The sequence below is a fragment of the Xylocopa sonorina genome, unplaced genomic scaffold, assembly GCF_050948175.1.
Source record: "Xylocopa sonorina isolate GNS202 unplaced genomic scaffold, iyXylSono1_principal scaffold0027, whole genome shotgun sequence".
In the NCBI taxonomy this organism is placed as follows: Eukaryota; Metazoa; Arthropoda; class Insecta; order Hymenoptera; family Apidae; genus Xylocopa; species Xylocopa sonorina.
This window is the reverse complement of record NW_027490098.1, coordinates 2,489,680-2,516,500: the sequence shown is the minus strand read 5'-3', so window position 1 is coordinate 2,516,500 and position 26,821 is coordinate 2,489,680. Positions and strand designations below refer to the sequence as shown.

General features: G+C 33.8%; 7 protein-coding genes across 12 annotated transcripts; 3 read left to right on the top strand and 4 right to left on the bottom strand.

Moving 5' to 3' along the window:
- Positions 1-532: 532 nt before the first annotated feature.
- LOC143432104 (uncharacterized) lies at positions 533-2,693 on the bottom strand. Its single transcript, XM_076908911.1, has 3 exons — positions 2,670-2,693; positions 2,392-2,450; positions 533-2,306 (listed from the first exon to the last, which is right to left on the bottom strand). The coding sequence occupies exons 1-3, from the start codon at positions 2,691-2,693 to the stop codon at positions 533-535; spliced, it is 1,857 nt and encodes a 618-aa protein (XP_076765026.1).
- Positions 2,694-4,592: 1,899 nt separating this feature from the next.
- On the bottom strand, positions 4,593-4,865 carry LOC143432099 (uncharacterized). Its single transcript, XM_076908907.1, has one exon. The coding sequence runs from the start codon at positions 4,844-4,846 to the stop codon at positions 4,619-4,621; it is 228 nt and encodes a 75-aa protein (XP_076765022.1). The 5' UTR covers positions 4,847-4,865; the 3' UTR covers positions 4,593-4,618.
- A 2,841-nt stretch (positions 4,866-7,706) lies between these two features.
- LOC143432095 (palmitoyltransferase ZDHHC3) lies at positions 7,707-10,545 on the bottom strand. Its single transcript, XM_076908897.1, has 7 exons — positions 10,495-10,545; positions 10,032-10,197; positions 9,770-9,955; positions 9,228-9,364; positions 9,061-9,145; positions 8,778-8,990; positions 7,707-8,704 (listed from the first exon to the last, which is right to left on the bottom strand). The coding sequence occupies exons 2-7, from the start codon at positions 10,110-10,112 to the stop codon at positions 8,543-8,545; spliced, it is 864 nt and encodes a 287-aa protein (XP_076765012.1). The 5' UTR covers positions 10,113-10,197; positions 10,495-10,545; the 3' UTR covers positions 7,707-8,542.
- A 530-nt stretch (positions 10,546-11,075) lies between these two features.
- Positions 11,076-13,936, top strand: Vps26 (vacuolar protein sorting 26). The gene is made up of 6 exons (XM_076908905.1): positions 11,076-11,368; positions 11,515-11,658; positions 12,062-12,456; positions 12,580-12,686; positions 12,867-13,078; positions 13,331-13,936. Exons 1-6 carry the CDS (start codon positions 11,366-11,368, stop codon positions 13,598-13,600), a joined length of 1,131 nt encoding a protein of 376 aa, XP_076765020.1. The 5' UTR covers positions 11,076-11,365; the 3' UTR covers positions 13,601-13,936.
- Positions 13,937-16,479: 2,543 nt separating this feature from the next.
- Positions 16,480-19,355, top strand: LOC143432098 (motile sperm domain-containing protein 2). Its single transcript, XM_076908906.1, has 9 exons — positions 16,480-16,673; positions 16,960-17,103; positions 17,214-17,391; positions 17,453-17,822; positions 17,919-17,994; positions 18,090-18,196; positions 18,271-18,471; positions 18,547-18,675; positions 19,116-19,355. Exons 1-9 carry the CDS (start codon positions 16,592-16,594, stop codon positions 19,293-19,295), a joined length of 1,467 nt encoding a protein of 488 aa, XP_076765021.1. The 5' UTR covers positions 16,480-16,591; the 3' UTR covers positions 19,296-19,355.
- A 1,227-nt stretch (positions 19,356-20,582) lies between these two features.
- Positions 20,583-26,521, top strand: LOC143432096 (uncharacterized). 6 transcript variants are annotated; one of them, XM_076908899.1, is made up of 13 exons: positions 20,583-20,794; positions 22,013-22,185; positions 22,272-22,495; positions 23,135-23,499; positions 23,600-23,769; positions 23,884-24,020; positions 24,103-24,253; positions 24,388-24,529; positions 24,621-24,893; positions 25,103-25,239; positions 25,464-25,603; positions 25,674-25,901; positions 25,989-26,521. In XM_076908899.1, the coding sequence occupies exons 2-13, from the start codon at positions 22,056-22,058 to the stop codon at positions 26,049-26,051; spliced, it is 2,160 nt and encodes a 719-aa protein (XP_076765014.1). In that variant the 5' UTR covers positions 20,583-20,794; positions 22,013-22,055; the 3' UTR covers positions 26,052-26,521. The 6 variants fall into 6 exon arrangements, with proteins under 6 accessions (XP_076765014.1, XP_076765018.1, XP_076765019.1 ...); XM_076908903.1 differs by having other exon boundaries at positions 20,793-20,933; positions 24,783-24,893; XM_076908904.1 differs by having other exon boundaries at positions 20,793-20,933; positions 25,488-25,603; positions 25,992-26,521.
- LOC143432103 (uncharacterized) lies at positions 20,699-21,579 on the bottom strand. The gene is given in 3 exon segments (XM_076908910.1): positions 20,699-20,749; positions 20,751-21,079; positions 21,546-21,579. Coding segments are annotated over 3 exon segments (414 nt in total).
- Positions 26,522-26,821: the final 300 nt, after the last annotated feature.

The window sequence follows — 26,821 nt, the reverse complement described above, 5'->3', positions numbered from 1 at the left end:
ATTATAATGGCAGTTATCTGAGGAATGTGAGCATTTTGTTTTTATAATTTATATTTGATGGTATATTTTTCTTCATCAGTAACTTTCTTTCCTCGGCATTCTCTCAGTTGCAAATTCTATACTATTAATAACTTATGTAATAAAAAATTATCTAAAAGATTTAATATAATAAATGAAATCAGCAAAATAAATACTGTTCAAGCGCGTTCTAATTAATTTCTAATCTAAATTTCATGTTGTACAAAAATTAAATACCTCGAGTAATATCAACTTCTTAAAATTAATGGCTCCACATTTCTACTCTTAGAAAATACAAAAAGACAACAAATCGATTACTTGGTAACATTTTATTCGAATAAAAGTATTCTCCTTTTATTTATATTTCAAAAAAAAAAGTACAAAAACCTAGTGCAACTAAACAAAACTAACGTAAAGAATGTACAAGTGAAATTGACAATACTGCCTCGTCAACAACGATAACAAGAGAGGAAACAATTAAAGACTAAACTAAAATAAATTCCTGCCTCTGAATTTAAATTCTCTTTGTCTCGGTCGAATTCGTCAAGATTCTTTGCGCCCCCTGCAACTGCAACAATTGCAACATCGGATTAACGATCGATTCGATGCCCGACGCATTTTCTACATTACTGGTTGAATTATTAATAATTGCGCTCGATGTTTCTCTGTGCTGTTCATCGAAACTAGATTTGAAGCTATTACTTTTGTCTTCATCTTGCGAACAATAACTCGATTCTTCCGTCTCAAACATTATTCCAGTTTTATTCGCAGTGGCGTCTCGTAAATGCACCGCCATAAGCGCAGCGCTTTCGTGTTTCTTCTTTTCAGCTGTTCTTTCTTCCAAATTTCCGTTTTCCTCTTTTCGACTGAACGATGATGCGATTCCTTCATTCATGTAGTTATTGACTCCTGTAATCGGTGTCCATTGGCGATCGATGGACCTGTTCGAAAAAATTGGTCCCAATTCAACGTCCTTGTATCTCTTCTCGCTGCTTTCTTCAATTGCGGACTCGACGCTACCGTCCATGTTGAGGTACTTCATCTTCTTGCTTGTGAATTCGATGCTGTACTTGCGACTACCAAGAGTGGATTCGTTATAATTACTCTTAGAATGAAATTGTCGACTGTTTGAGATCGGAATCTGGCGACTCGAGACCATTTGGGGACTTGAAAATGATTTAAATCGAGCTACTTCTTCTGCAGACGAAATATTCACAGGATTGAACGAATTTTGAACACTGCTCGATCGAAAACGTTGTCCATCGTGGCTTTTATTAGCCAATTGGAAACGAGGAGCAGAGTTAATGTAGTCATTCGCCGATGATGCCAAAGATGGATGCCTCTCATTGAGTCTGACGACTCTTTGAACACCGTTTAAGTCATCTTGCTTCAAGTGTACGTATACGTTTTTGTACGTTCCCAAACTGTGAACTGGCCTCAAAGAGCGAACCGACTTTGAACCAACTTTCGAGCGACCATTCTTACGCCCAGACGAAACCTTTTGACTCGAAAATTTCGAAGCTTTAACCACGTCCTTACTGGAAGGCGACGAACTATTCGGAGGATGCGAGTGAACATCCCAGTGTTGTTCGTGCGAGCCGATTAATTCATCTTTTGGCAGAAGAAATTGGTGACTGGCCAGAGGGATATCGTATTTTATCGCCTCGCTGGATGGGAGAATATTTTTCTCGAACTGCGACTCGATCTCTGCGACTGGTGAACGCATAATCAATCGTATGACCAGATTATCCGGTTGAACCGTATCCAGGAGTCTTATGTACACCTTGTCACCCACTCCAGGAAAGTGGAAGGGCCCAACGAGGGGGCCAACCGATTTTGGAGGCTCGATTATTCGTTGAAATATATTCGCGATCATGTCGAGTACGTTCTTGTTCTTGGTTATCCGATATATCGGTTCGATGTGAATCGCTCCTTCGTCGAAAGCCTCCGCTGGTCCCTGCATAGTCTCTATTTGATGATTCTCGACGTGGCTCTGACTGAGCTTATACGATTTCTCAAAACGACCACTCGTTTTGCCGCCAGGATATTCAAGTTGCCTCCGACGCCGATTTACTTGAAAACGATTCCGACCACGCAGCTTCAATATCATTGCTCGACTTGGATGGGGTTTTATATATTTCTTGTGCGATGTAGCATAAACGGTCAAGTACATTCTCTGTCCTGTAGACACCATATGCGGTCGGACCGTGGTGAACGTTATTTCACTAACATTGATGCCGTTTTCAGCTTTGATTTCTGGTAGATCGTCCTTCGCAGCTTCTACCTGTCTGCGTTTAGAAAAAATATTCCGTACACTTTTCAATCACGAAGCGTTTTAAGGGGTTAAAGGGTTTAAAGATGGTACGTACGTACCTATTGGAATGCGCGGTTTCCGCGCTGATCAATTTCGACATTAATAAAGCAGCACAAACCTACGATCATAAAAAAAATTATTTTACCGAATGTCACGATTACTACGTCGCAATTGTAAAAAGCGTAACACGAGAAATAAAACATCATCATTGTTTCATTCAAAAGATGTTCTCCTAAAGCTATCTTTCCTATCAACTACGATTTGTCTTTATGAGATTGAAATAATTATTATGAGACTGTTTTTGCGTATTTCACTACGTATTGACAGATTCACTCACCGTAAGCACACACGCCACCCTCATATCGCTGATTGCAACAGGTACCACTAGATCACTTCACCGATCCTACTATGAAGGTAACTGTCTACTGGCAGCGTCTTTTAAAGCTAGCCCGGTTCCGCTGCCTCTATTAAACTGGACTCGTCAACATCGCTGTACATGCCTTGCAACCTGTTTAATTTTCTTTCGAAAGAGAAAAACAAAAGAAGAAATTAACGAACACCGCCACTTTTGGATCGATTCGCGAGCTGTTGTCAACGTGTATTTTACATGCATAGTATTGCCACTTTAAATTAATCCTTTTGCAAATCAAGTACTTCTATTTAAGTATTTTATTAAAAAATACACACGCAATGGTTCCGCTGAAGTACCTGTTGGCGGCTTTAAAGGTTGGGAGTGGGTTAGATTCTCGATTTGATTCCATGTATGTAATCGATGTTTTCTTATTGATATGTACTACTAAGTAGTACTTGTATTACTATTAACTTGTATTACAATTACTTTTAGATAAAAGTGTATTTTTAAACAATTACTTTTAAAAAATATTTGCATCTTTTTAAACGGAATTCTTTATTTCTTATTAAGTACTTGATTTGCAAAGGGATGAATTTGTTTCGCAAAAAGGTGAATTTAAAATTCCAATACTGTTTATCATATCCTTTGCAACATGTACAGTATCAACGAACAGTCCATTGTTCAATTGAACAAACACGTTGAAAGAAAAATGGAATTTACAATGTGTGATAACAAGTTTCAGAGAAGATTCTCTCCTAATTCGTTCAAATCGCAATCTGCGACTTCTACAGCTGTTGCAAAATTATTTCCAAGAGCAGTTCATACGTGTTGTTTAAAACATTATTTACTGTCGCAACATACACTAGTGCGGAATCAAAAAAATACATTAATTTTGTAACTTTTGTACAGCAAACATCCCGAAAAGAACAGATGAAAAGAAATTTTGACAAAATCGCCTTTTCAAATGGTAAGACTTGACAGAATTCTCGTTTCTAAACGCACCGTTCGCAGAAGGATAACATTAAATAACTGAAAGCGTACTATATTGTCAAAATGTTATATATACACGGTATATTCGTGACTCATGAATATCGCATCGATTCTTTCCACCACTATTGCCACCGATCTCAAAGAAAGTGAATTTTCCCACCACCCGTAATTGGACGAGGTGCTGGATTTTATATTTCTGTCCATGTAGCCAAGTAGATATCATTGGTCTTTTAATCAGAAATGGTGAAGGTAAAAGGCTAAACTTTCAAGTAATCGTGCAGCCAGTTAAACTAATCGTGCAACTGTCTAACCAGACCTGTTTCTCCCCCTGCGGTGGTTAATAGATGTGAGACAAACCCGTCTGAGGAATGGGCGCCGCGACGCCATTACGATTAACCGAACGGTCGTAGTCAAGAAAAAGGGGAAACCGTCAAGTCTTTGGCTCGTTACAGGCGCGTTAAGTTGTACAGAAGATGACAAAAAGTCGATGAAAACGGAAATCTTATTCTGGGTAAAAGTGGTCGAAAAATGTCTGCCGTTAATAGGGGTGAACATTGGAAAATTATAGCTTTTTTTTATTGAATCTTGCGTTCTACGTATCAATAAATTGCAATAAAACATAGATTTGCTGTCTCCTTTTGTATTTCATTCACAAGATCAGAAGTGTTTCTCAGTTCTCTACTGAGAGCACAGGTGTAATCTACAAATGGCAATTTTTTGGTGAAAGGCGTTTTGTTGTACATACAAACTGTTTAGTATTTATTATAAGCACAATCAGTCGTGACACTTTCAACGGTTTTGAAAACGAATGGTTTCAAACTGAAACGATACTTATTTGTTGCAGCTCCGAATAACTATTACGAAATGTAAAGATAAAATGAGGCTGCAAAGGCTCTCGCAAACGAAAAATTGTAAACCGATATTCGAAGAGTTCGATACTTTCTTCAATCGTAATTGAAACGACGTTTCCCATCAAAACGAAAACCATAAGCTGCACTGTTTGGCACACCAACCAGGCCAGGATGCTTGTACTGATGAAAAGAGCCATGAAGATGCGGTGGCCTCACAGCGTTTTGCTCTTCCGCTTGGGACCCTTTCAAGTAGAATGCTTCGAACTGTCCTTCCGGTAACAGGGTATCTTTTAACGATTTATCGTTGGGATCGTAAGCCATCGCCAAAGATATTAGAACGAAGAAGAAGTGCTGGAATTATAAATATACCTGATTATACTTTCCTTAAATGTAAAGCAAATAATATGTATTTTATCTACTCAAGCTCGATGTAATATGAATTTATCTAAAATCAGTAGATTATTTATAACTATTATCCGATACACATAAATTTTAATCCCTTTTGGTCAGTATTTAAATATGATTATATAGGTATCCTTTGAAAATAGGTAACGCCCCCACTAGCAGCTAAACAAATACAAAAACAATTGATGAAAAACGTAATCATTTTTCGACTTGCAACTTGTAATCTGTAATAGAATGAATTTATTAATTTAATTAACTAACTTAACCTAAACTGATCGTTTAGCATTTTCATATAATACTTACCTTTTTGGTAGTAAAATACTGACCGAATCTCTGATACCTAATCTAATTCCTAAAAGCCTCTGATATTAATATGTATTACGTTTTCAAGTTTCCCGCATTATTGATTCCGTGTATGATAGAATATATGCGGCTTTACTTAGAATACTCGGGCCTACAAGTCTACATGACAAGTATCGCAAACTTTTTCTGTCAGCATCCGCCTGGCACGTTGTTCGCTAGAATTCTTACGAAAAACGTAAGTGGCTTTTCCTTTTTTTTTTCACTGAAAGTGTTTCAAGTTTCTTTTATGTGGCTATTACAGTACATTAACACGTTCACGCCGGGGCGAAAATCTACGTTTTTTTGAGTGCACATTTCTCGCATCAAGCACATATTTTTTTTAACGACTAATTTTTTGAAAACGCGTGACCCACGAGTGGGTCACGCCACCCCACGGAACAGTCAAGTGTGACCCACCGGTGGGTCACCCCGGCGTGAACGTGTTAAACGCTTAGATGAATATGCGTGTCTCGTAAATAGCAATGTAAACAGATCTTTATCCCGTATAGAAGATATCTGATGAAAACTCGGGCGATAACTTTACACTTCTGAAACAATATTTCCATCGGATCAAACACAATTCAAGTCCTCTTATTTCACATAATAGAAAAGCTAATAACAAAACCTTGACTTTCACACCTTCTGTTATCTAGGTATATTAATATACACATATCATTTTTACTTCCATAATATCAAATTGATGACCATACCAAAGCTTAGAAAAAGTTTCATATCAAATTAGCCTTACTATTAGCGTCACCGTTGAAGCGCATTGCTTCGTGTACAGTTGCGAACGTCTAACAAGGAACAGAACAAAAAGAGAAGGAAGAACGAAAAAAGAAGAATCGCGCCTTAGACACACTCTAAAATTCTATTAACCCTTAGACTACGGCAGGCTTTGAATTGTCGCACCAATCGTAGAAATATACGGTAGAAATACGGTGAAACTTTTCGTCAGGCGTGCATTTATCAGAAATAATCTTGATCTATTCAAATAATCAAAACACTCAAAAACAATATTATTCGTTTCTTTGTATTCCGCATTGTTGTTGCATTGCAAGCTTTCTCCTTCTAAACGCCCTTAGGCACCAACAGTTAAACTAAGATTTTAACATCTGTTAATTGTGCACAATCTTTAAAAATAGTAAAAGTAAGTAGTAAAAACAGACTAGATTAAATGGAGAAACATACCATGAAAGATGTAAAAGCAGCCATACTCCGGCTCGTGTGCTCTGGTGAACGATTGATTGCAACGCTGAAACGATGAAATTATGCAGTTACCCAAAATAAAAGAAAATTTCAAACAGTATTCAACAAAGTTCAACTGTAATTAAACGCGGCTAACCTACCGATACGGACGGATAAAATATGAACTTAACTTAGCAGGATTTTAATAACGCGAATACATGATTGAATACGTAAACGACAAAACAATAGTGAGTGAAAGATAATAAATAATAGATGCGTGCATGTGCTCGTACACAGCTGCATGTATTGACTTCTGATTATTCGCATTGATAAGTACACGTTTTCTATTTATCTTTATCCCGATCGGGCAACGCGATCGATAAAATAAAACGCGAGTTAAGCGTTTATTCATCTTTAATTTCGCGGGCACGCAACAGGTTTGCGCTTCTCGATCATTTTCTTTCATCTCCTCAGGTGAAACAGGGATATATTGCGATACACATATACGTACAAAAAGAAATACAGACAAAAGCACGTTTAACTTACTTTTACGAACGTTTTATCAGTCATCTAAAAATAATCGGATTTACGAATATGAATTAAGGAATAAAAGTAATCGTAAATCACGCGAAAAAACGAATAAAAATTTGTAAACGAAATTAAAATCACTTAATTAATACTGATCAGATATAGTTAGAACGTATCGTTGATTCGATGAAACTGAATGCAATTAATTATCTCATTTTAGTTTCACTCGTGGGTATTATTCGTAGACAATTGAAAACGGTCTCAAAAGAAGAAAAAGAAGAGGGTCCTGTCAATTTTTTGGTGAACTTAAGCAGCGATATCGAACTGTCGATTTCCTGTCGTAAAGAGATTGAACAGCCACAAGTTTTCATTCTTTCGTTGCGACTTACCGAACGTGATCCGTAGCAAAAGTGAAAGCCGCTCGAATGGTCACATACAATAGCGTAGAGAGACGTCGTTTCTTCACCTGTACACGTTTAACGACCTTGCCACTGGTAAGCGCCCCCACGCTGAACACCAAGAGCAACTCTGTTTGCTGCAGAAAGTTGGAAGTCGTCGCAGGGGGGAAAACGCGTAACCACACGGTTCTCTTCGACAGTGTTAAATATACTTTTCACGAAATAATTCCTTGAAACGAATCGATTTGGCACTGAAGAGAAATCGAGATCAATCAACAAAATCAATGACAAAGCAATAATAAATGGATAACGCTGGTAAATGTAAGAAACTGTACAATTTATTTACACAAATAAATCAGGTATCACTGTAGAAATACAAAATCGAAGAGTTAAGAAAATGAAATTAAACTATGATATGCTTGGTCAACAGAAACAAAGTATGTCTTATTAATAAGTATTTGTTGTCTTTGATCACTGGATGCTTGACACTATTGTTTAATCGAGATGCGGTGAATCGAAAAAGAAGCTTACGTTCAATTTTTGAAACGCAACGATTAATCAAATTCATGGATTGCAATACGCTACTATCACAATGTGCAATGTATCTTTATCTAAAACCAGGTGCGAAACATCGATTTCAGTAAATGCCAAATTATTTTAAAACTTATAATACGATAAAGTTAATGTCATGTTCCGTGTATTCCTTTATACACAATACAGACGCACAGTTTTATTTATATGTTAACTTTTACGACGTGAATTACGCTAGTACAATAAACACTTTCCAGTATTATCAGTAAATATTAGTGGAAGAAAAGGCAAATTAACGTTTCCACTACCACGATACAATGATTCCAATGTTTCAATGCGAAAAGCTTCACAGGAAGCATACTTTATTGTATGCCTGCAAGTTGACAGATTTTAATTAAGATGTGTGTATGTGTGTGTGTGTGTGTGTGTGTGTCAAATGGTCATTGTGTTTTTAAGTACCTTGCGAAGCTGGTCACGATAGAATAAGATTATTAGGTAACAGTACAAAATTACAAACATTCTATTCACTTTTACGCGAGTTCATGATTTATGCACGATATAACTATCTTCTATATTTACAAATATTAAATATCCCTGGGATGCAGCCACGTACCGTAATAACATATTACACAGAATACAAGTAAGAATCGTGTTTTGTTTTTCCCTTTGGAGGCGAGGTAAAAGGTGAAAACCAAGCAATTGAAAATCTACCAAACACAGCTTGAATGGATTTCCACCTGCTGTTACGAGCCCACCTAGCTTCCTCTTTTTTAAGTTGTTCGATACCCTGTTGAATAATTATATAAATAACACAGTAGATTTGGAGTTTACGAGTTTCTTCTCAATTACTATGTACATACAGTTTCATCATTCCAGATTGCTTGCAATTGTGTTCCCAACATAACAGCTGTAAATACAGCAAATAAAAGAGCTTCGAAAGCCAAAAAAAGCAACAATACCACTGTTGCAGGTGGACTGAACATAGAACATTCTTTCCATTCTTGTCTTACACATGTAGCAAATTGTTGTATACATAAAAATAAAGATTGTAATGACATTCCTGCTATGTAGAACTGCAACAAATTATGTAAGAATAAATTTATAAGTCATTATTAATTTACACATGTACATTAGGATACTTACAGTAAAAAGTACGAAATACTTTTGATTATTTTCTCCGACACAATTATTAACCCATGGACAATGATGATCCATTTTTCTAATACATCTATAATTGAAATATATCTTGCTATATTCTGATTCTTGGATATTACAAACTAAATTCCATTAAATACCCATATTTATATCACCTTTGACAAACAGAACAATGGTGCGCTCTATCAGGCTTGATAGAGCAACACTTGGGGCACTTAAATATTACTTCTCCATCTCTGAATCCCATTTGTTCTATCATTTCTTTTGTAGCATTTCCTTTGGGAACAGCACCCTGTAAATGTAAATAATGTTTTGTCCAATTGTTAATATCCTTTAAATACACAATAATTAATATGTATTTTGGATTGATCAAAAATTTCTTCTAGGTTTTTTAGAATTCTACATTTGTTCTGCAGTATAAACAAGTAAATATGCATTGTAAGAGCATTGTGAATGCACTTAAAATCTAAAAATACAATAAATAAATCGATAAGTGATCCAAAATGCTTTTAAGACATTTTGCTACAACTTTTGTTATAGGTTTCTGTTAAAGGATACAAGAAGAACTTAAAGTATTGGATGATCAAACATCTATAATACATAACGAAAAAAACATGTGTGAAAATTATCTCAGAATTTTGTTAAAAAGATGCAAAATCTTTTGAGCAACATAGCTTTAAAATGTAACTCTGCTTACCGGGTCCGTGAACATTGTTCTTAGATGAGACGCGAATGCTAAAAATGTTAGCGACTGGAATATTGCAGTGTTTAAACTAGAATACAAAGTATTTATCGTGGGAATAAGGATGACAGCCATTACTACAAACTCTGCATAAATAATTAACAACCATGTTAAAACCGCGCATATGATTCCACATATGTCCTGAAATGGAAAAATGCTTTCAAACTTTAGTTACGAAAGCAATGAGAACTAAATTCAACGAAACGCTCTTACATACTTTTATACACCATAATCTTCCACCATAACATTTATTATGAACATCCTTTTCTCTATGGAAAGACATATAGTCATAATCCATGATTTATCTTCATTTACTAAATTCTTAACTATTTATCGCATAAAGAGACACCGATATTATTTTCCAACGCAACCATGGTTATTTGCTTAAAATAAAAATTGACACAACTGTTAATAAAATTTCATACGTCATTTATCATAAAATAATTATCGCAAGTTTGTAAAAAATTGAACCCACTAAAATTAAGAGACTTAGGTTAGAATAAAATAGCGTTAAAATATAACCTCGTGCACAAGTAGTCGCATTGTCCTCCGTAAATCCACAACAATCGAACGATATTTAAGCGTTTACTTCTATTTCAATTCTCTTTCATTATAATACTTGATTAAAACACGTTTACGCAATAAATATCAACTAATAGAATTAATTTTTCCATTCTCACCTTTCACGTAATTAGCCTGACTAGGCAGTATATCCATCGATAAACAATTACTTGTGTGATGGATATTATTAAAGCTCTCTTCGACCGCTTAAAAGATTGTCCGTTTAGAGCGATTCAAATGTAGCGTAAAGTAAACGAACTGAAAACAGAACCTGAACACGTAATCACGTGTAGATTACGTGGATATGTAACTTGATTTCTAAACGTCATCCAATATTCGCCATTGAACGGTATTACGAACGCACCTGACATTCAAACGGGCAGATGTTTCCAATACAGGGATTCTTAACCACCCCAGAAGGGTGCCGTGGCAGTAATATTTCATTTCCGCTAAGATCAAACAATTTAACAACGGAATCCGTTTCTATAAAATGGGAATGGACCCAAGTAAGTATTCGAGCCAGTTTAACCACCGGGTAACTGGTGTCGTAAAATTCTTTTAGCTCGTTAAGGTGCCGTGGCGAAAAATGTTTGAGAGAGAACCACTGTTCCAAGGGATATACGTGCTTGCTACGTGTGTGCGCTGTACGTGTGTTATCCAATTAAGAAGAAGAAACGTTAAAATGAGAGTAAGAATGAACGTGAATAATACTAGATACTACCGGTTCTAATGTTGCCTGTCGTATTGCACGCGGCTAGAAGTTTGACAGGAGACGGCAGAGGGTGGGGGCCACAGTGCGCAGCCATATTGGCTACTTGTGACTTTTCGGAGGAAGCAAGCAAAAAATAACACAATTTTTCCTCGTTTCTGCGTGAAAAAATGTTACCTTTGAGGATTTTTTATTGATCCCACACGTCGGTCCTATTTGCGCGTACACAATTACGATAAAACGCCTGATCGTTTATACAAGCTCAACCTTTTTTACGAAAAATGGTATGTTACTCGTTCTTTGATTGATAAATTATCCGACACTTGGAATAATTGTACGTTATGAGATTCGGCGTTTCTCGCTTGTTGTTTCACTTTTACTTTTTTCCTCCTTTTTTTTCTTTTTTTTTTTTCTTTTTTTTGTCCCGCAGAGTTTCTTTGGGTTCGGTCAGTCGGCTGACATAGAAATTACATTGGATGGTGCTGAGACTAGGAAGACTGCAGACATTAAATCCGAAGATGGCAAAAAAGAGCGCCACTTGTTATACTACGACGGTGAGACCGTCTCAGGGAAGGTAAAAATCATTGCCTAAATGAATAAATATTAACAAAATGTAGAAAACATTGACACAGTATTCGTACCGCTTATAACCTACGATGGTTACTGAAAGCAGACCGTTAGTCTCCTTGACGTTCACTGTACATTGAAAATTACTTAATTTTTTCTCATTACTCATTACCTATTTATGGTTAAAACTAAGATTTTTACATAACTGTTTGCACGAGTCTATACATATCTTTAAAAGTTTATACAATGATAACATATACCACGTTATACATAGAATATATGACTCAATGTCTATAGATAAATATGTTGCTATCTTATTTAATTTGATAAAGTTGACGTGCACCATGAAAATACTACACGTAACACGTAATCCATTAAAGTTATTTAAATTATTGAATTATTATTCACAGATTAATATTAGTCTCAGGAAAGCTGGCAAATTGGAACATCAGGGTGTAAAAGTAGAATTTATTGGACAAATTGAATTATATTATGATAGAGGGAACCACCACGAATTCACAAGTCTAGTTAAAGAATTAGCTAGGCCAGGAGAATTAACCCATAACACCATATATACCTTCGAATTTGCAAACGTCGAAAAACCATTTGAAAGCTATACTGGATCGAATGTACGGCTAAGATATTTTCTCAAAGTAACAATCGTTCGTAGACTTAGCGATATCGTTAAGGAACTTGAATTAGTTGTGCACACTCTTAGTTCCTATCCGGATATGAACAATCCAATTAAAATGGAAGTGGGAATCGAAGACTGTTTGCATATTGAATTTGAATATAACAAAAGCAAGTAAGTTATTCCACTATTATTCATCACATCAACTTTGTATCATCCATTTTCAAGCTTCCATGCTACATTTAACATTGAATTTGAGCATATGTATTTTAAATCTACATATTTTTATTTTCACAGATATCATTTAAAAGATGTAATTGTTGGGAAAATATATTTCCTTTTGGTTAGAATAAAAATTAAACATATGGAAATTGCGATAATAAAACGAGAAACTACAGGTTCTGGTACTGTATAATTAATCCACCAAATCCTTTTCTATTACTTATGATAATCTTTCTTATTGTTTCAATGTTATTTTTTAAATCAATTTGAACGCATTCGCTCGGAAAAGTGTTTTATTTTCCAAGTATTTGTTTTCTATAATTTATTTATACTATAGTCATAAATAGAATATATATTTTCAGGTCCACATACATTTACGGAAAATGAAACTATAGCAAAATATGAAATAATGGATGGAGCACCGGTACGAGGTGAATCAATTCCAATAAGAGTATTTTTAGCTGGTTATGATTTAGCACCAACAATGCGTGACATCAATAAAAAATTCAGTGTTAGATATTATCTTAATTTAGTTCTCATGGATGAGGAAGATCGTAGATATTTCAAACAACAAGTAGGTCAACAACAAGTAGTGACACTACATATTGGCTTACTATAGTAAAGTGCATCAATGTAGGTCGCCCAAAGCTGTGTACACATTTATTTATTCATTCAAGCCCAAGCATATATAGAGCATATAGAGACTGTGAAATATTCTGACATCTGGAAAGAGCAAAAGGAAAAGACAACCTTGAACTGACCTACACTGATACCTTCTAATATAACTCTCTATTAAGACACTTTGACGAATTAAATTGTCTCTTAGGAAATAACGTTATGGAGAAAGGGTGAGAAAAGTAGAAAATCTCAAACTGCATCACCACACATGCCATCGCATTTAGTATCGGCAGAAACGGGATTCCCTCAAGGAGTTGCTCAAAATGGTCCACCGTCTATGCCACCACCAGTACATCCTGGACAACTGCCATCCCCTAACATTACTAATGTAGAGGATGCACAAGCACCGATAGAAAGCATGACACGCGAAGAAGGAGACGGTGAAGGTGCGCAAGAGGTTAATCCTGAAAGCAACTGAATGTTTTCATCCAAACCAGTTACATTCATGTCAGATTTCTTGCCGATTCAAAGAATCGAGTAACAACTCCACGGGATACTGAACGAAATTAGTAGTTTTTGAACAGAACTCACTCTTACCATAAAGAGAGATCGAATTTTAGGAAGTACGAAATATCGAAACATCTGCGAGTAAAGTTGTAAATATTTTGGATACCTATATAAAAAATGCGGATAATGAAATTGAATAAGTAGACAATTATTGATAAAAAAATTTAAAATTATCCAGATCTGTAGGTAACTTACTATGCTGTCTGCTCGAGACAAACCTGAAATAATTACATTAAAAAATGAAGAAGGTAATAATAATAATAATAATAATAATAATAATAATAATAATAATAATAATAATAATAATAATAATAACAATAATAATAATATAAAGGAAAATAATACAACCGTATAAAAATGAATATTCATAAATGGATAATTTAATAACTGAATATTAATCAGTGGTATATTCTTGAATGGCATCTGAATGTTACAGTGTTCAGAATATTTTATACAGACTTATTATGTGTTATATTCTCAAAGATCTTTATTGAAAATTTTTCTGTTATATTATCAAATCTCTCAAAGTGACTAATTTTTGTCATTCGAGAGTTTTATAAATTTGAAACGAATATACATATACTCACAATGGCTGCCCTATTTTGATCCGTTCACCTAGTCTGCAACTATTATGATAAAGGCATTCAGTATAAGGCTTTTACATATGACACACTATTATTAAAATAATTTATGGGTGAGTCTGATTTTTTGGAAAAAAAGTATTTATTGACATTTGCAATAAATACAATTAACATAATACGTTAAGATTCGTGCACAGCATATTATAACATAATGTTGATAGTTCGGTCCCAATCATAGCATAACTGTATATACAAATCATTAAATTATGTATGCCAATTAATTTTTTAATAGATTTTTTATGAAATGTCAACAGATTTGTGATAGAACTCATTATAAGAATTGTATACCTTAGTATGCCTGTTCAATTTTTAGCATGCCTTTATTAATATAAGAGTGGACTATGATAGATTAAAAAATGGGATGGCCCCCATATGTATTTATAAAATACCATATGTGTGTGGATATATACATGCATATATATGGTTTTTAACAATAGTAGTAGTTACAGACTGGATTATATGTACACCCACGCATACATACGTAAGTATCCACGTCTATTGTAATAATACTAAAACTTGTTCTATCCAGGTAGTTCTTTAATTGCTACCGCGATGGAAGCAACACGGTAATATGAAAAAGAATACCCATCGTTTTGTACAATTCTATGTTAACAACATGAGTTGACTAAGAATTTTGTTAGAATAAGAAGTGCATAATAGTCAACTTCGTATATTCCGAGAATTTTGTTTCATGTAAATTAAAATTTTCATATGTCGCGCCTTTGTTATTTGTTGACAAAAAAGATATATGTGTGTAAGAGAGAGAGAGAGAGAGAGAGAGAGAGAGAGAGAGAGAGAGAGAGAGAGAGAGAGAGAGAGAGAGAGAGAGAGAGAGAGAGAGAGAGAGAGAGAGAGAGAGAGCGCAAACCTATTTGTGAATTATTTGACATGTCAAATATTGTATATACATATACATATTGTCATACGATATAAAACTTAGTTGCATATTTTAATGCCCACATAAATATACATCGCATACAGTGTGCCTTTGTGTGCATATTTACCGGAAAACATTACTTCGTTTATGCAAACACCCTCCCTACCGTTTTTATATAAATCACTGTGTCAACATATCAAGTATAGATTTCACTATATAACAAACCATGCATTTAAGTGCAATTAATTTTATAATGAATTTATGAAAGATGAAATCGACCAATGATAACGCAATAGAACTTTAAAATGTTAATTGAAATTTTCCCAACATCCCAAACCAGTTCCTTTTACCTTTTTTTCATTCTATCAACTGTAAAGAAAATACTCAAAATTTATGAGACTTTATAAAACAAAATTAATATTAGAAGATAAGGACTAATATTTTATACATAAGAAATAAGAAATCTGTTTATGGAATTAACAGAGTAGCACTGTTTCTTCAAAAGTTTATAGTGTGTGTATAATTTTGCTATATATGCACCTTCAATTTTTCTATGTAACTTTTTTATTTTTCTATTTATTCGATATTTTCCTTAGTCTAAAATATTCTTACATATATACACACACACGTGCACACACATATATATATTAAGAAAAAGAAAAAAGTGACTACAAATAACAAAAATAGTTTTACAGTAATAATAATTTGTTCCTATTTACTTTTATAACAAGCAAAATGTGCATAATTATATAATTATTCTACTATTGTAGAACTAAAGCAGTATGATGGTAATATGCTATAATTATAAAAGTTACATCCATGAATGTCTGCAGACAACGTATTTATTGCCAATGACGTCAATACGATAACTAAAAAATTTTCATTTACTCTTAAAATATAAACTTTACAATATTTCAAAGCTACAAAGAGAAGTAAAACAGTAATGTAATATTTCAAAGAATTCTTAATTAACAAACTCGAATAAAATCAAGCTTAAATAATATAATTGATATAATAAATGAGACTAATATTATATATATAACCTTATAGGGAAATAATTCATAGTGTGTTATGTATTTTCCAAATCAGTATTCATAGTATTCCCCGGAGCAGGTTCGTTCGAGTTCGAACAAGATTCACTCCATACTTTTTTCCATACTACATAGCGTATGCGTCCATGGAAATGTGTACAGTCTGATCTAAGATATATATAAAAGAATATTTTATTTTAATTCGTTCAGCGATAAAATACAGTAGCCTGTGGAACATGCGCGTCTGTCACCGCGCAGATCTGATATTCATATAAACAATTATCGTCTGACTATCGTGTTATATATCTCACTGCCGGTCAAAGTGTCATATCGAATACCAGGTTATCTCGAAGATGGAAGTGCGAACAGAGTTAATTGTGGATCTCCGTGAAAGATTTTTTAAAAAATTGGATGACGAGGGACCACCAGATCCTAGTGTGTATATTTACTTTAATTTCATAAAACAGTGATTTTACTTTTTAATAAAAGAAAATAAATGTCATCTTTTAGCTGAGTAATTCATAGGGTAAATTCCAAGTTTGGTGTTATATTCCAAGATCAATGTTCTCAATACTCACTCGATAGAAAACTAGACCAATTTGCTTGAATAAATTAAACGATGAAGTGTTGCTATTTTGTTCGTTCCCTTGTATTTGACCGTCGTAAATATCAAATGATATGTTTCCACTTCGACTAATTATTTAATTAAATGTAATTTCAGAATTTCATCCAGCAGATATTACTAGAATTAAAGAAAATAATAACTGGTTGAAAAGGTTTTTAGAGCACAATGAATGTAATGTACAAGAATCTCTTAACATGTTGTGGGAAACTTGCATATGGAGAAGTAAATTTGATGCAAATGGTAAATATTATAGAAGTTTATACGTGTACTGCATTTTCATGTTTTCTATATGTAAATAAATAAGTTAATGTGTTGCATACATTATATCATTTTCAAATATTTTATCGCAGAGATTACAGAGGATATTGTCAGAAAAGACTATTTAGAAAGTGGTTTATGTTTCACTTACGGAAAAGATAAAGATGGTAAAGTAATGTTTATTATTAGATCTAAATTACACACTAAAGGAAGTAAAGATTTTAGTCAATTGCAGAAACTTGTTGTTTATTGGTTTGAAAGATTGGAAAGGTAAGGTAACATGATAAATCAAAGTAGATAGAGAAATAGTTATTTTTCTGTACTGTTTTAGACAAACTAATGGCAATCAAATTTCACTGTTCTTTGATATGTCAGATACTGGTATTTTAAACATGGATATGGAATTTATCAAGTATCTGATCGGTCTATGTAAAAATTATTATCCAAACTTTTTGAATTATATTATTATCTTTGAAATGCCATGGATATTGAACACTGCGTTTAAAATTATAAAGTCATGGCTACCACCTAAAGCAATCCCAAAAATTAAATTTGTACATAAAAGCAACATACATGAGTTAGTAGATTCCAACGATATACTTACATGTTGGGGTGGTAGTAATGAATACATTTTCAAATTTGTATCAGAAGCACAAAATAATTTAGATGCTACAATGAATGGTAAACTTGATAGCAGGAAGGTACGTTGAAAGAAATTCGTGAAATATTTGCGGGCAATTAAACACAATTGTAAGATGTTTCAGAAAATTAATTCTTTGACTGTATGCAATTAACAGGTGCACTTCGCAGAAAATTCTCCAATTACAGAGCAATCCCCAACTGTCTTTGGGGACCAACAGGTCGAAGAACAATGTAAGTACTGCAAGTCTTGCAGTGTATAACACATTTTTTAATTGAAAGTGTAAAAATCATATTCGTATTAACAAATTATAATTATCTTTTTATAGTATTATCTATAGAACCGGATGCAGTTATATTTAATAAGACAGGAAATGAGATTTGTGGAACAATTACAATTAAGAATGTAACTATTGATAAATCTCTTTCTTACAAGGTATGATTTGAGTCTTCATTTTCACGTAAAATTTTTTCGATATTGTTTAAATATTAAAATATTGCGATATATAGGTAAAAACAACTTCACCTGAAAAATTTAGAGTACGACCAAGTTCAGGAATTTTATTACCTCAAGAACAACGTATGATTTCAGTTGTTCTACAGCAAGAGTATAATGTCCGTGGTTTGTTACATGTTGACAAATTTCTAGTTATGTGCCTTCCATTAAAAGATTCGAATGCATCATCTCAAGAAATAGCAACATTGTGGAAAGTAACGTCTATACAAGTCAATTATACATACCATCCAAACAATTTGTCAATCAAACTAATTAATTTTCTCTTACAGTCTGAAAAACCAGCAGAACAACATAAATTAAGATGTTGTGATGGTGGAATTACAAGTAACGAATCATCAAAATCCATATTATCATCTGGAATATCAGAAAATGGTCAAATAGATAAATTATTCCGTAAAGTAAGTTTAAATAAACAAAGAGAGATTGTAGTTGCTAAAACCTTTTGCTTCATCGATTATGATTTGATAGATCAATGTGAATATAATTATGGGAATTAAAACTCATTAACTTGTTAAGTGCATATGACAAAATAATTCATAATATCAGAAAGACAACTCTAATGTGTATGACGACTTTTATCTCTATGGAAATTTTTAAACGTAATATGTTAAACGCATTATGTTTTACGTCGTTCTTATTAATTAAATCCTAGTATGGTTATATGCTAACACATTATTGTCTAGTCACGTTTTTTTACGTTTTTTGACATCCAACAAAAAATAATTTCCCGGTTAATTGGTTAAACACGTGCATTCACAACTGCATTTTACCTTTTAAGACATAACATACGTAACATTGATAAAGTATATTAATAAATAAATTAATCAATACATTACAGATAATGCATTTGAAAGAAAGTAATATGAAGCTGCAAAGTGATGTCGCTTTCTTGAAGCATTTACTAGCATTTTCTATTGTAATAACAATTGGAGTAGCCGTAATAGTTGTGTATATTTTAAAAACTGATCTTAAAAATTTTATGGACCAACAAGCCTGTCATATTCACCGTGGTTTATAGGTTTTCCCATATTGAAATTTACTCAATTTCTACACACGAATAAAAACTTTAATTACTGTATATTTATGTTTATGTAACATTCAACATGGACTTTTTCCACTTTTAAATGCTATTTTTTTCTCATTATTTTTGTCATATAAAAGGATTATGTAAGATACGTTTTTATAAACTGTTTTAGTCTATTGACTAAATATATCATTATTAAAAGACAAAGAAGGTAATTAAAACTAAGTCAATGTATCTAGAAGATAAATATATTATTATTATTATTATTATTATTATTATTATTGTTGTTGTTGTTGTTGTCGTTGTCGTCGTCGTCGTCGTCGTCGTCGACGTCGTCATTGTTATTACTATTACATCATTATATATTATTGTTATATTACTAAAAAATATATAATCAATTAAAATTATTTTTATAACATTTTTATACATATTTATACATTTATACAAATTATCTTTTTTGTAGTTTAAAGATCTGACAAGAATCTTTTATTTAAACATAGTCGATAACAAAATTTTTAACAAGTAACATGTAGAGGAATAGCTGCATAATTAATTAATGTAAATAATTTAACTTCAGTAAATAATACATTTATATTTAATGCAAATAACTTGATGCAAACAGAGAACTTATTATTTGATTATACATATTTTTATTAATAATTATGGCAATTCTCTATTATATTAGACGTTTATTATTTCAGTTTGCATGTGAATTATACATGTATAATTTTTTTATGAAATGTTTTAAAATTAATATAAAAACCAATATTTTTTGCATCTTATTTGTCTATTTTACAAAAATAATTATTATCGCTGTGATGAGAATTTTACTGACTTTTTTCATAAAAAAGTTATATCGATTAAAGATTCTAGTATAGGATATTAAAGAAACGTTCTAGTAGTGGACAAAGTATGAAAATAATTTCCAAGCGTATAATAAATTATTCATTACGCCGCCATCGCATGCTTTTCTTACCAATTTGCGTCAACTCTTAAATAATCATTTAGGAAAAAGTAACAACAGTTTACATAAATGGGTGTTGGTCTCCCCACCAAAATTTTTAATCATTTCCCCCACCATAACTATAACTTTCCCGCTCATTTTGCATGACGTCATAATTTTTTTGTTTCGTTTAATATATCCTCTACTTGAGAGTGTGTGAGATCACTTCATATTTGATTGTTATCGAAATGTATTTAGTAACAACGTACTATTATTAACTGAATTGACTTAACTGCTGAACGATTCAAGATACGTTTTGGTATTATCAGTAACTTAATACGTGAAAATGAACAAATGCATCGGTAAAATAGAGGTAGGTTTAATACCCGGAAGTATCTAAAACGACAGTCGTCCGGTGTAAACATGACGAGTGACGCGTACCAGTGCGCAGGTACTAACGCGCAGCATTTGAACATTCGTAGTTCGATCGGCCATATTGTCATCCGGGACTTACACAACGCCCTCACACGAACGTTCTCGACTTTACGAGGTAAGCGAATATTTCGAGGTTTCGTGCTGTAAGCGGACTTAGCACAACGTGGAAACACGATTACGTGTGAGGAAAGACGATTTTCAGCAGTAGTCGGAGGACCTGCGGCCATTGATCGCGAACAAAACGCAAAAGATCGGTGAGTTATCAGCGGCACGTAGCAGAACGAACAGTATTCCCTTCCGTTGCGTCCTCCATATTGATGACAGCGCCGACGGTGATAATTTTCTGAAATTTTTGTCGTTAATGCCCCCTGTGTCCTGAAATCGAAAGCACCCGCGTTGTCTTAAAAGCTTTCCGACAGAATGCGCAACTTCGAGGGCCTCCGGTGTTCGACGAAAGTCCACGGTTACGGAGCCCTGAACGCCCGCTACGTATCTCCACACGCTCCTTCAACCATCACGCTGTGTTCACATTTTGTCCATGGCGTCCTCGTTCGCATTACCCGCTTCGCATGTTACATGGCGTTCCGCGGTACCCTGTGTCGCTCCTGTCAATCCTGTTTCACTTTCCAACCGTATGACACTCTTAATGCCCAAATCCGAGGATTGCCAACGCGTGGTCAAACTTGGCAATTATTCCCAGGCCTCGCCGTTCATTCACTTCCTCCTATCTTCGATTTCTTTACCCAGATATTGATTTTTCCTGTAATTTCATACAATTCACGATGACGCGTGCATTATTGCTGCTATTCTCGAAATAATCGGTAGCGATTCTTAACGTTTCTAAGAATGTATGTGCAATTTCGTACATTCTCGAACGCAAAACCAATCATACTTGCGCATTCTGACGAAATCTTTGTCACGTTTACTATATTTGATAATTTGGCTATATGCCACTTCTAGGATTCCGTGACTTTGTAAATGACTACATGTTTCAAGGGATCTCTATGTAAATCCTGAAAATTATATATTTTCTCTCTCTCTCTCTCTCTCTCTCTCTCTCTCTCTCTCTCTCTCTCTCTCGACCGTGCGCGCGCGCGCGTGTTTTATATACGCACACGCATATACATAGCAACAACTTTTAAAATGATTTTATTTCATAGATTACTAAATATATACTGTATATTATATTTAGTATTATACTTTGTGTAACAATGATAATTGTGTAGCAAGTTTAATGGAAAATTTCTTCTTGTAGATTTATAAAGAATACACAAGATATTAATTTCAATATTTTTATCAAATAAATATATGAACAATGTATTCGTTGTTTCAGACTAATGAAACAAAGTACATTTACATGAGTTAATGATTTGACCATGACAAGTAACGTAGCGACAATTAAGTTAGAAGAAGAGCAAGAATCTGTGACAGAGATACAAACTTATTTAGAGACATTTAATAAGGAAATTGAGGGTGGTCAAGGCGAGCAATTGCAACATGTACAGCGTCAGTATCTTCGGAATGATTAAAATATTTTTAACTCTACCTGTATGGAAATGGGGGGCAAATTTTATTAAGACATTCTATTATAGTGCAACAAGTGGAAGGTTTATCGGGTGGAGAAGAAGGTGGAACCTACTTTGTTGACCAATCTGGTCAATATTATTATCAAGCAAGTAATGATGAAACACCTGTAATGACACAGGTGCAGATTCAAGATGTTGAAGAAACAGACGTGCAAAATGAAGGAGAGGCTCCTCAAGAAGAACAATATCATGAAATTGAAGAATTAGAAAATGTTGATGGCGATGAAGATGTAAGTGGAGATATAGATCGATTTTGGTCTCTAATCTGATTGGCATCATGGTGAATTTTTTTATAACTCCATGGTATATAATATCAGCACATAACTAATACTCTTAAAATTAAAATATCACATGCGTTATGCATGAAATAGAGAGTAATTCAGTTTTTCAGAAATAATTGCTTTGTATGTACATTCAACTATCTTTTTGAGAATTCAAGTTGTCTACACCTCGCATGTTATAAATTTGCAACTGTTTTTTGAAAAATAGCGCAGTTGACATATGTAAACGTTGTAGTCTCGGCAGTCGGTATAGATGTGCAGGACCAGAGCGATCGCTATTGATGGTCATTCAAACAAATTAATTCTTGCACATTCCGTTTCTACGATTCTTCATCATTATTTTCTTTCTTTCTTTTTCCATGTTTACCCATTTTCAGTGAGTTCCATTTTTCGTTTAGTAAATCTATACAAAATATAATCAATTTTTGTAACTTCAGAATACATAATCTGTTGAGTATACAATATTGGGTGTGTAAATGCACCACGTGAATAAATAAGTGCGTAACAATATAATGATTGGCATGATGCTCAATTGGATAGTCATGGAATAGCATGTCTGTATCACAGCAAACCTGTATTCTTCCGTAGGGTCAGGTAGCCAATAATGGAAACAATCAGGTTGTACTCAATTCTGGCGATGCATATCAAACAGTTACGATTGTACCATCTGATACAAATCCTGGTGAAGTCAGTTATGTGCTGATAGTTCAACAACCTGATGCTGAAGACAAAGAAAGTAGACCAGTGGAACGAGAGGGAGCAGAAGGTGAAGAAGGGGAAGGGGAGCAAGATCTTACTGTTTATGACTTTGAGGACAATGAAGATAATGAAGCACCCGTGGAATCGGAAGCAGAAGATGATAAGGCTAAAATTATTAAGTTTTTACCCAAAAAGTCTCAAACTGTTACTCAAGCTCATATGTGTAATTACTGTAATTATACAAGCCCGAAACGGTAAGTTTTTGTAGTATTTGAAAAAAAAATGTTTATATTTATATTTCTTTTAAAGTTAAGTTTTACTAATTGGAAAACAATTTTTTTATGTATAATCTAGGTATCTGTTGTCACGGCACATGAAATCACATTCTGAAGAAAGGCCACATAAATGCAGTGTCTGTGAAAGGGGCTTTAAAACTTTAGCATCACTTCAAAATCATGTTAATACGCATACTGGGACCAAACCTCATCATTGTAAATTTTGTGATAGCGCATTCACAACATCTGGTAAGTTTTTATATTACAATCCTTTATTTTTTATTATTAAGTAGGACAAATTTTAATTATGAAGAAAAATTAGAATAGAGAGTCATAGTGATCATTGGTAGTATTCATTTGCAGGAGAGCTTGTTAGACACGTTCGATATAGGCACACCCATGAGAAACCGCATAAATGTCATGAATGTGATTATGCGTCTGTTGAATTGTCCAAACTTAAGCGTCACATTCGATGTCATACAGGGGAACGCCCATATCAGGTATATTTTCTACTTTTAACTTTGCTTCTATTCACACACGAGATTCTTTACTTAAAACATTTTTATTGTATTTTTATCACAGTGTCCTCACTGTACATACGCGAGTCCCGATACCTTTAAACTAAAGCGACATTTGCGTATACATACAGGAGAAAAACCATATGAATGCGACTTTTGTCAAGCAAGGTTTACTCAGTCTAACAGTCTAAAAGCTCACAAATTAATACATAACGGTATGTTGGTACTATTTATACTTAATAGCTTAACATTTTCTATTTAACTGTTTTCATGTATCACTTATAATAATAATAATAGTAATAATAGTAATAATTATATATATGTATATATACATGTATATATATTTTAGTCGGTGACAAACCGGTATTTCAATGTGAATTATGTCCAACCACGTGTGGTAGGAAAACAGATCTCAGAATTCATGTACAAAAGTTACATACCTCCGATAAACCATTGAAATGTAAACGTTGCGGAAAAACATTCCCGGATCGGTAAGTATATAGAGAAAATTATGGGGGGAAAAAGAATAGAGTGCTGTATGTCGTATAAACATAAAACACATAATACCTTTTACCTTTGTAGATATAGCTACAAATTGCACAGTAAAACTCACGAAGGAGAAAAGTGTTATAAATGTGATTTATGTCCGTATGCTTCTATATCTGCGCGTCATCTTGAAAGCCACATGTTAATTCACACCGATCAGAAACCATATCAATGTGATCATTGCTTTCAATCATTCAGACAAAAACAACTTCTCAAACGGCATTGTAATCTATACCATAATCCTTCTTATGTTCCTCCACCACCACAAGAAAAGACGCATCAATGTCCTGAATGTGAACGACCGTTTAGGTACGTAACATTTTGTTGGTTTACAATGCGAATAGTGTCTGTTCCTAAAAGTTCCAGTTCGCAATATTCATTTCAAAGAATTTAGAAGGATACAGAGTATCTCTTAACTAGAAGAAGGCAGTACAATATTTGCAATGTAAACTATCGATTTATAGTGTACGTATAAAGTATAGCAGAAAATAATTATATACGTGAATTTTGTTTTTCAGGCATAAAGGAAATCTTATCCGACACATGGCTGTTCACGACCCAGAATCTTCTCTTCAAGAAAAACAGCAAGCATTGAAGATGGGTAGACAGAAAAAGATTCAAATTATAGATGGACAAAGGGTTGAGGTCATGACGGGTAAGTAAAAAGGAATAGATTTGATTCATTTATATGTGTACAATCAGAACCAGTTTTGAAATCTTATATTTTTGAAGGAATGTTTCAATATTCGATAAATTAAGGAAATTACACATATACAATGAATGGATGCAATCATGAGGAATTATGATCACGGGGACATTTACGATATGATCTGTATACAGGTCATTGACTAATATCCGTGTGTTGTGTTGTGACAACAGGTGATTTAGCTTCTAAACTTAAAGGTTATGAGGAAGAAGAAGAAGATGAGGACGATATGATGGCGGTGGAAGGAAGTGACGGACAACAGTATGTTGTGTTAGAAGTTATACAGTTAGCTGACAATCAAGCAGCTGATCAGGTACGTACTGCTACGAATGCTACGTGAACAATATACAAATATGAATCTAATTATTTTGTTATTTTTGCAGCAAATGGCTGTTGTTGCAAGTGAAGATGGCGATTTGGTGATGCAAGATCCTTTGAGTCAAGAGAGTGGCATTGTAACTGGAACGGGAGAAGAGGGGGACGAAGCGGATGAAGATGACACAGAGATAGACGAACTGAAAATGGAATCGTCTAGTAAAAACTCATCTCAGAACGCGCAGAGCGATCCAAAGTTACAGAAAGAAATGGAAACCTGCTTTGGCTTTGACGAGGTAAGTTGATTATATTATTATTGTAATCTGTGGATTATTATCTAAAGACAATGTTGTGCGTGACGCGAGCTATTATTCTGTTCTCAGGAGGAAGAGGAGGAGGAAGAGGAAGCCAATGGTAATATAAACATATTGCAGACAATTTCGTAATAAGAAGAATAAACACATGGAAATACCCATCTACATAATAGTCAAATGTTTTATCTCTCTCGCAGTAACAGCATGTTACATACTATGGATACAGTTTAATATTATTTAAACACTGTGCATAACTCCAATGGAGCTAACTTTTCCTGGACTAGCGTAGTCCGCGTAAATATGGTACAAGAAGAACATTTTTTGCCATTAGTGCATTAGATGTATGTAATAATTTATGAAAAAATAGTAGTCTCGTGGTTTAGTGAAATATTTTGCGAGTGTATAATTTACGATAATGTAAAATATTATTTTACTTTATTACGAGTAAAAGAACAATTGCCCTTTGAAGATCGTAAACTGGCAAAAGACCGTTACTAATGGAAAGCAGATATATTAGCACGCGTAGATCGGTATATATAATATTTTTAAACAAATTATTTAAAAAGAACTTTAGAGTATAAAGGCACCAGGCACATAGCAAAAACGTTTGAACCGATCGATGTTAGTCATTGTTGGAGAATGTGGTTAACTAAATTGAAAGAGTGTATATAAATGCTTTATCATTACACCTCGTTTTATAGATAAGACAAAGACAAGCGGTACATATAATATCGATCGAATTTTGCGTTGATGAATCGTCACGACTGATATCTACATATACATAGAAATGTATATAAAGAAGTTCAGAATGCAAAGAGAAATATTTACGCATTTCTCATTGACCTGGAAGATGTTATGTTTGTGATTGTATAGAAGTATTTCGTAATAAACGATAATTCTAT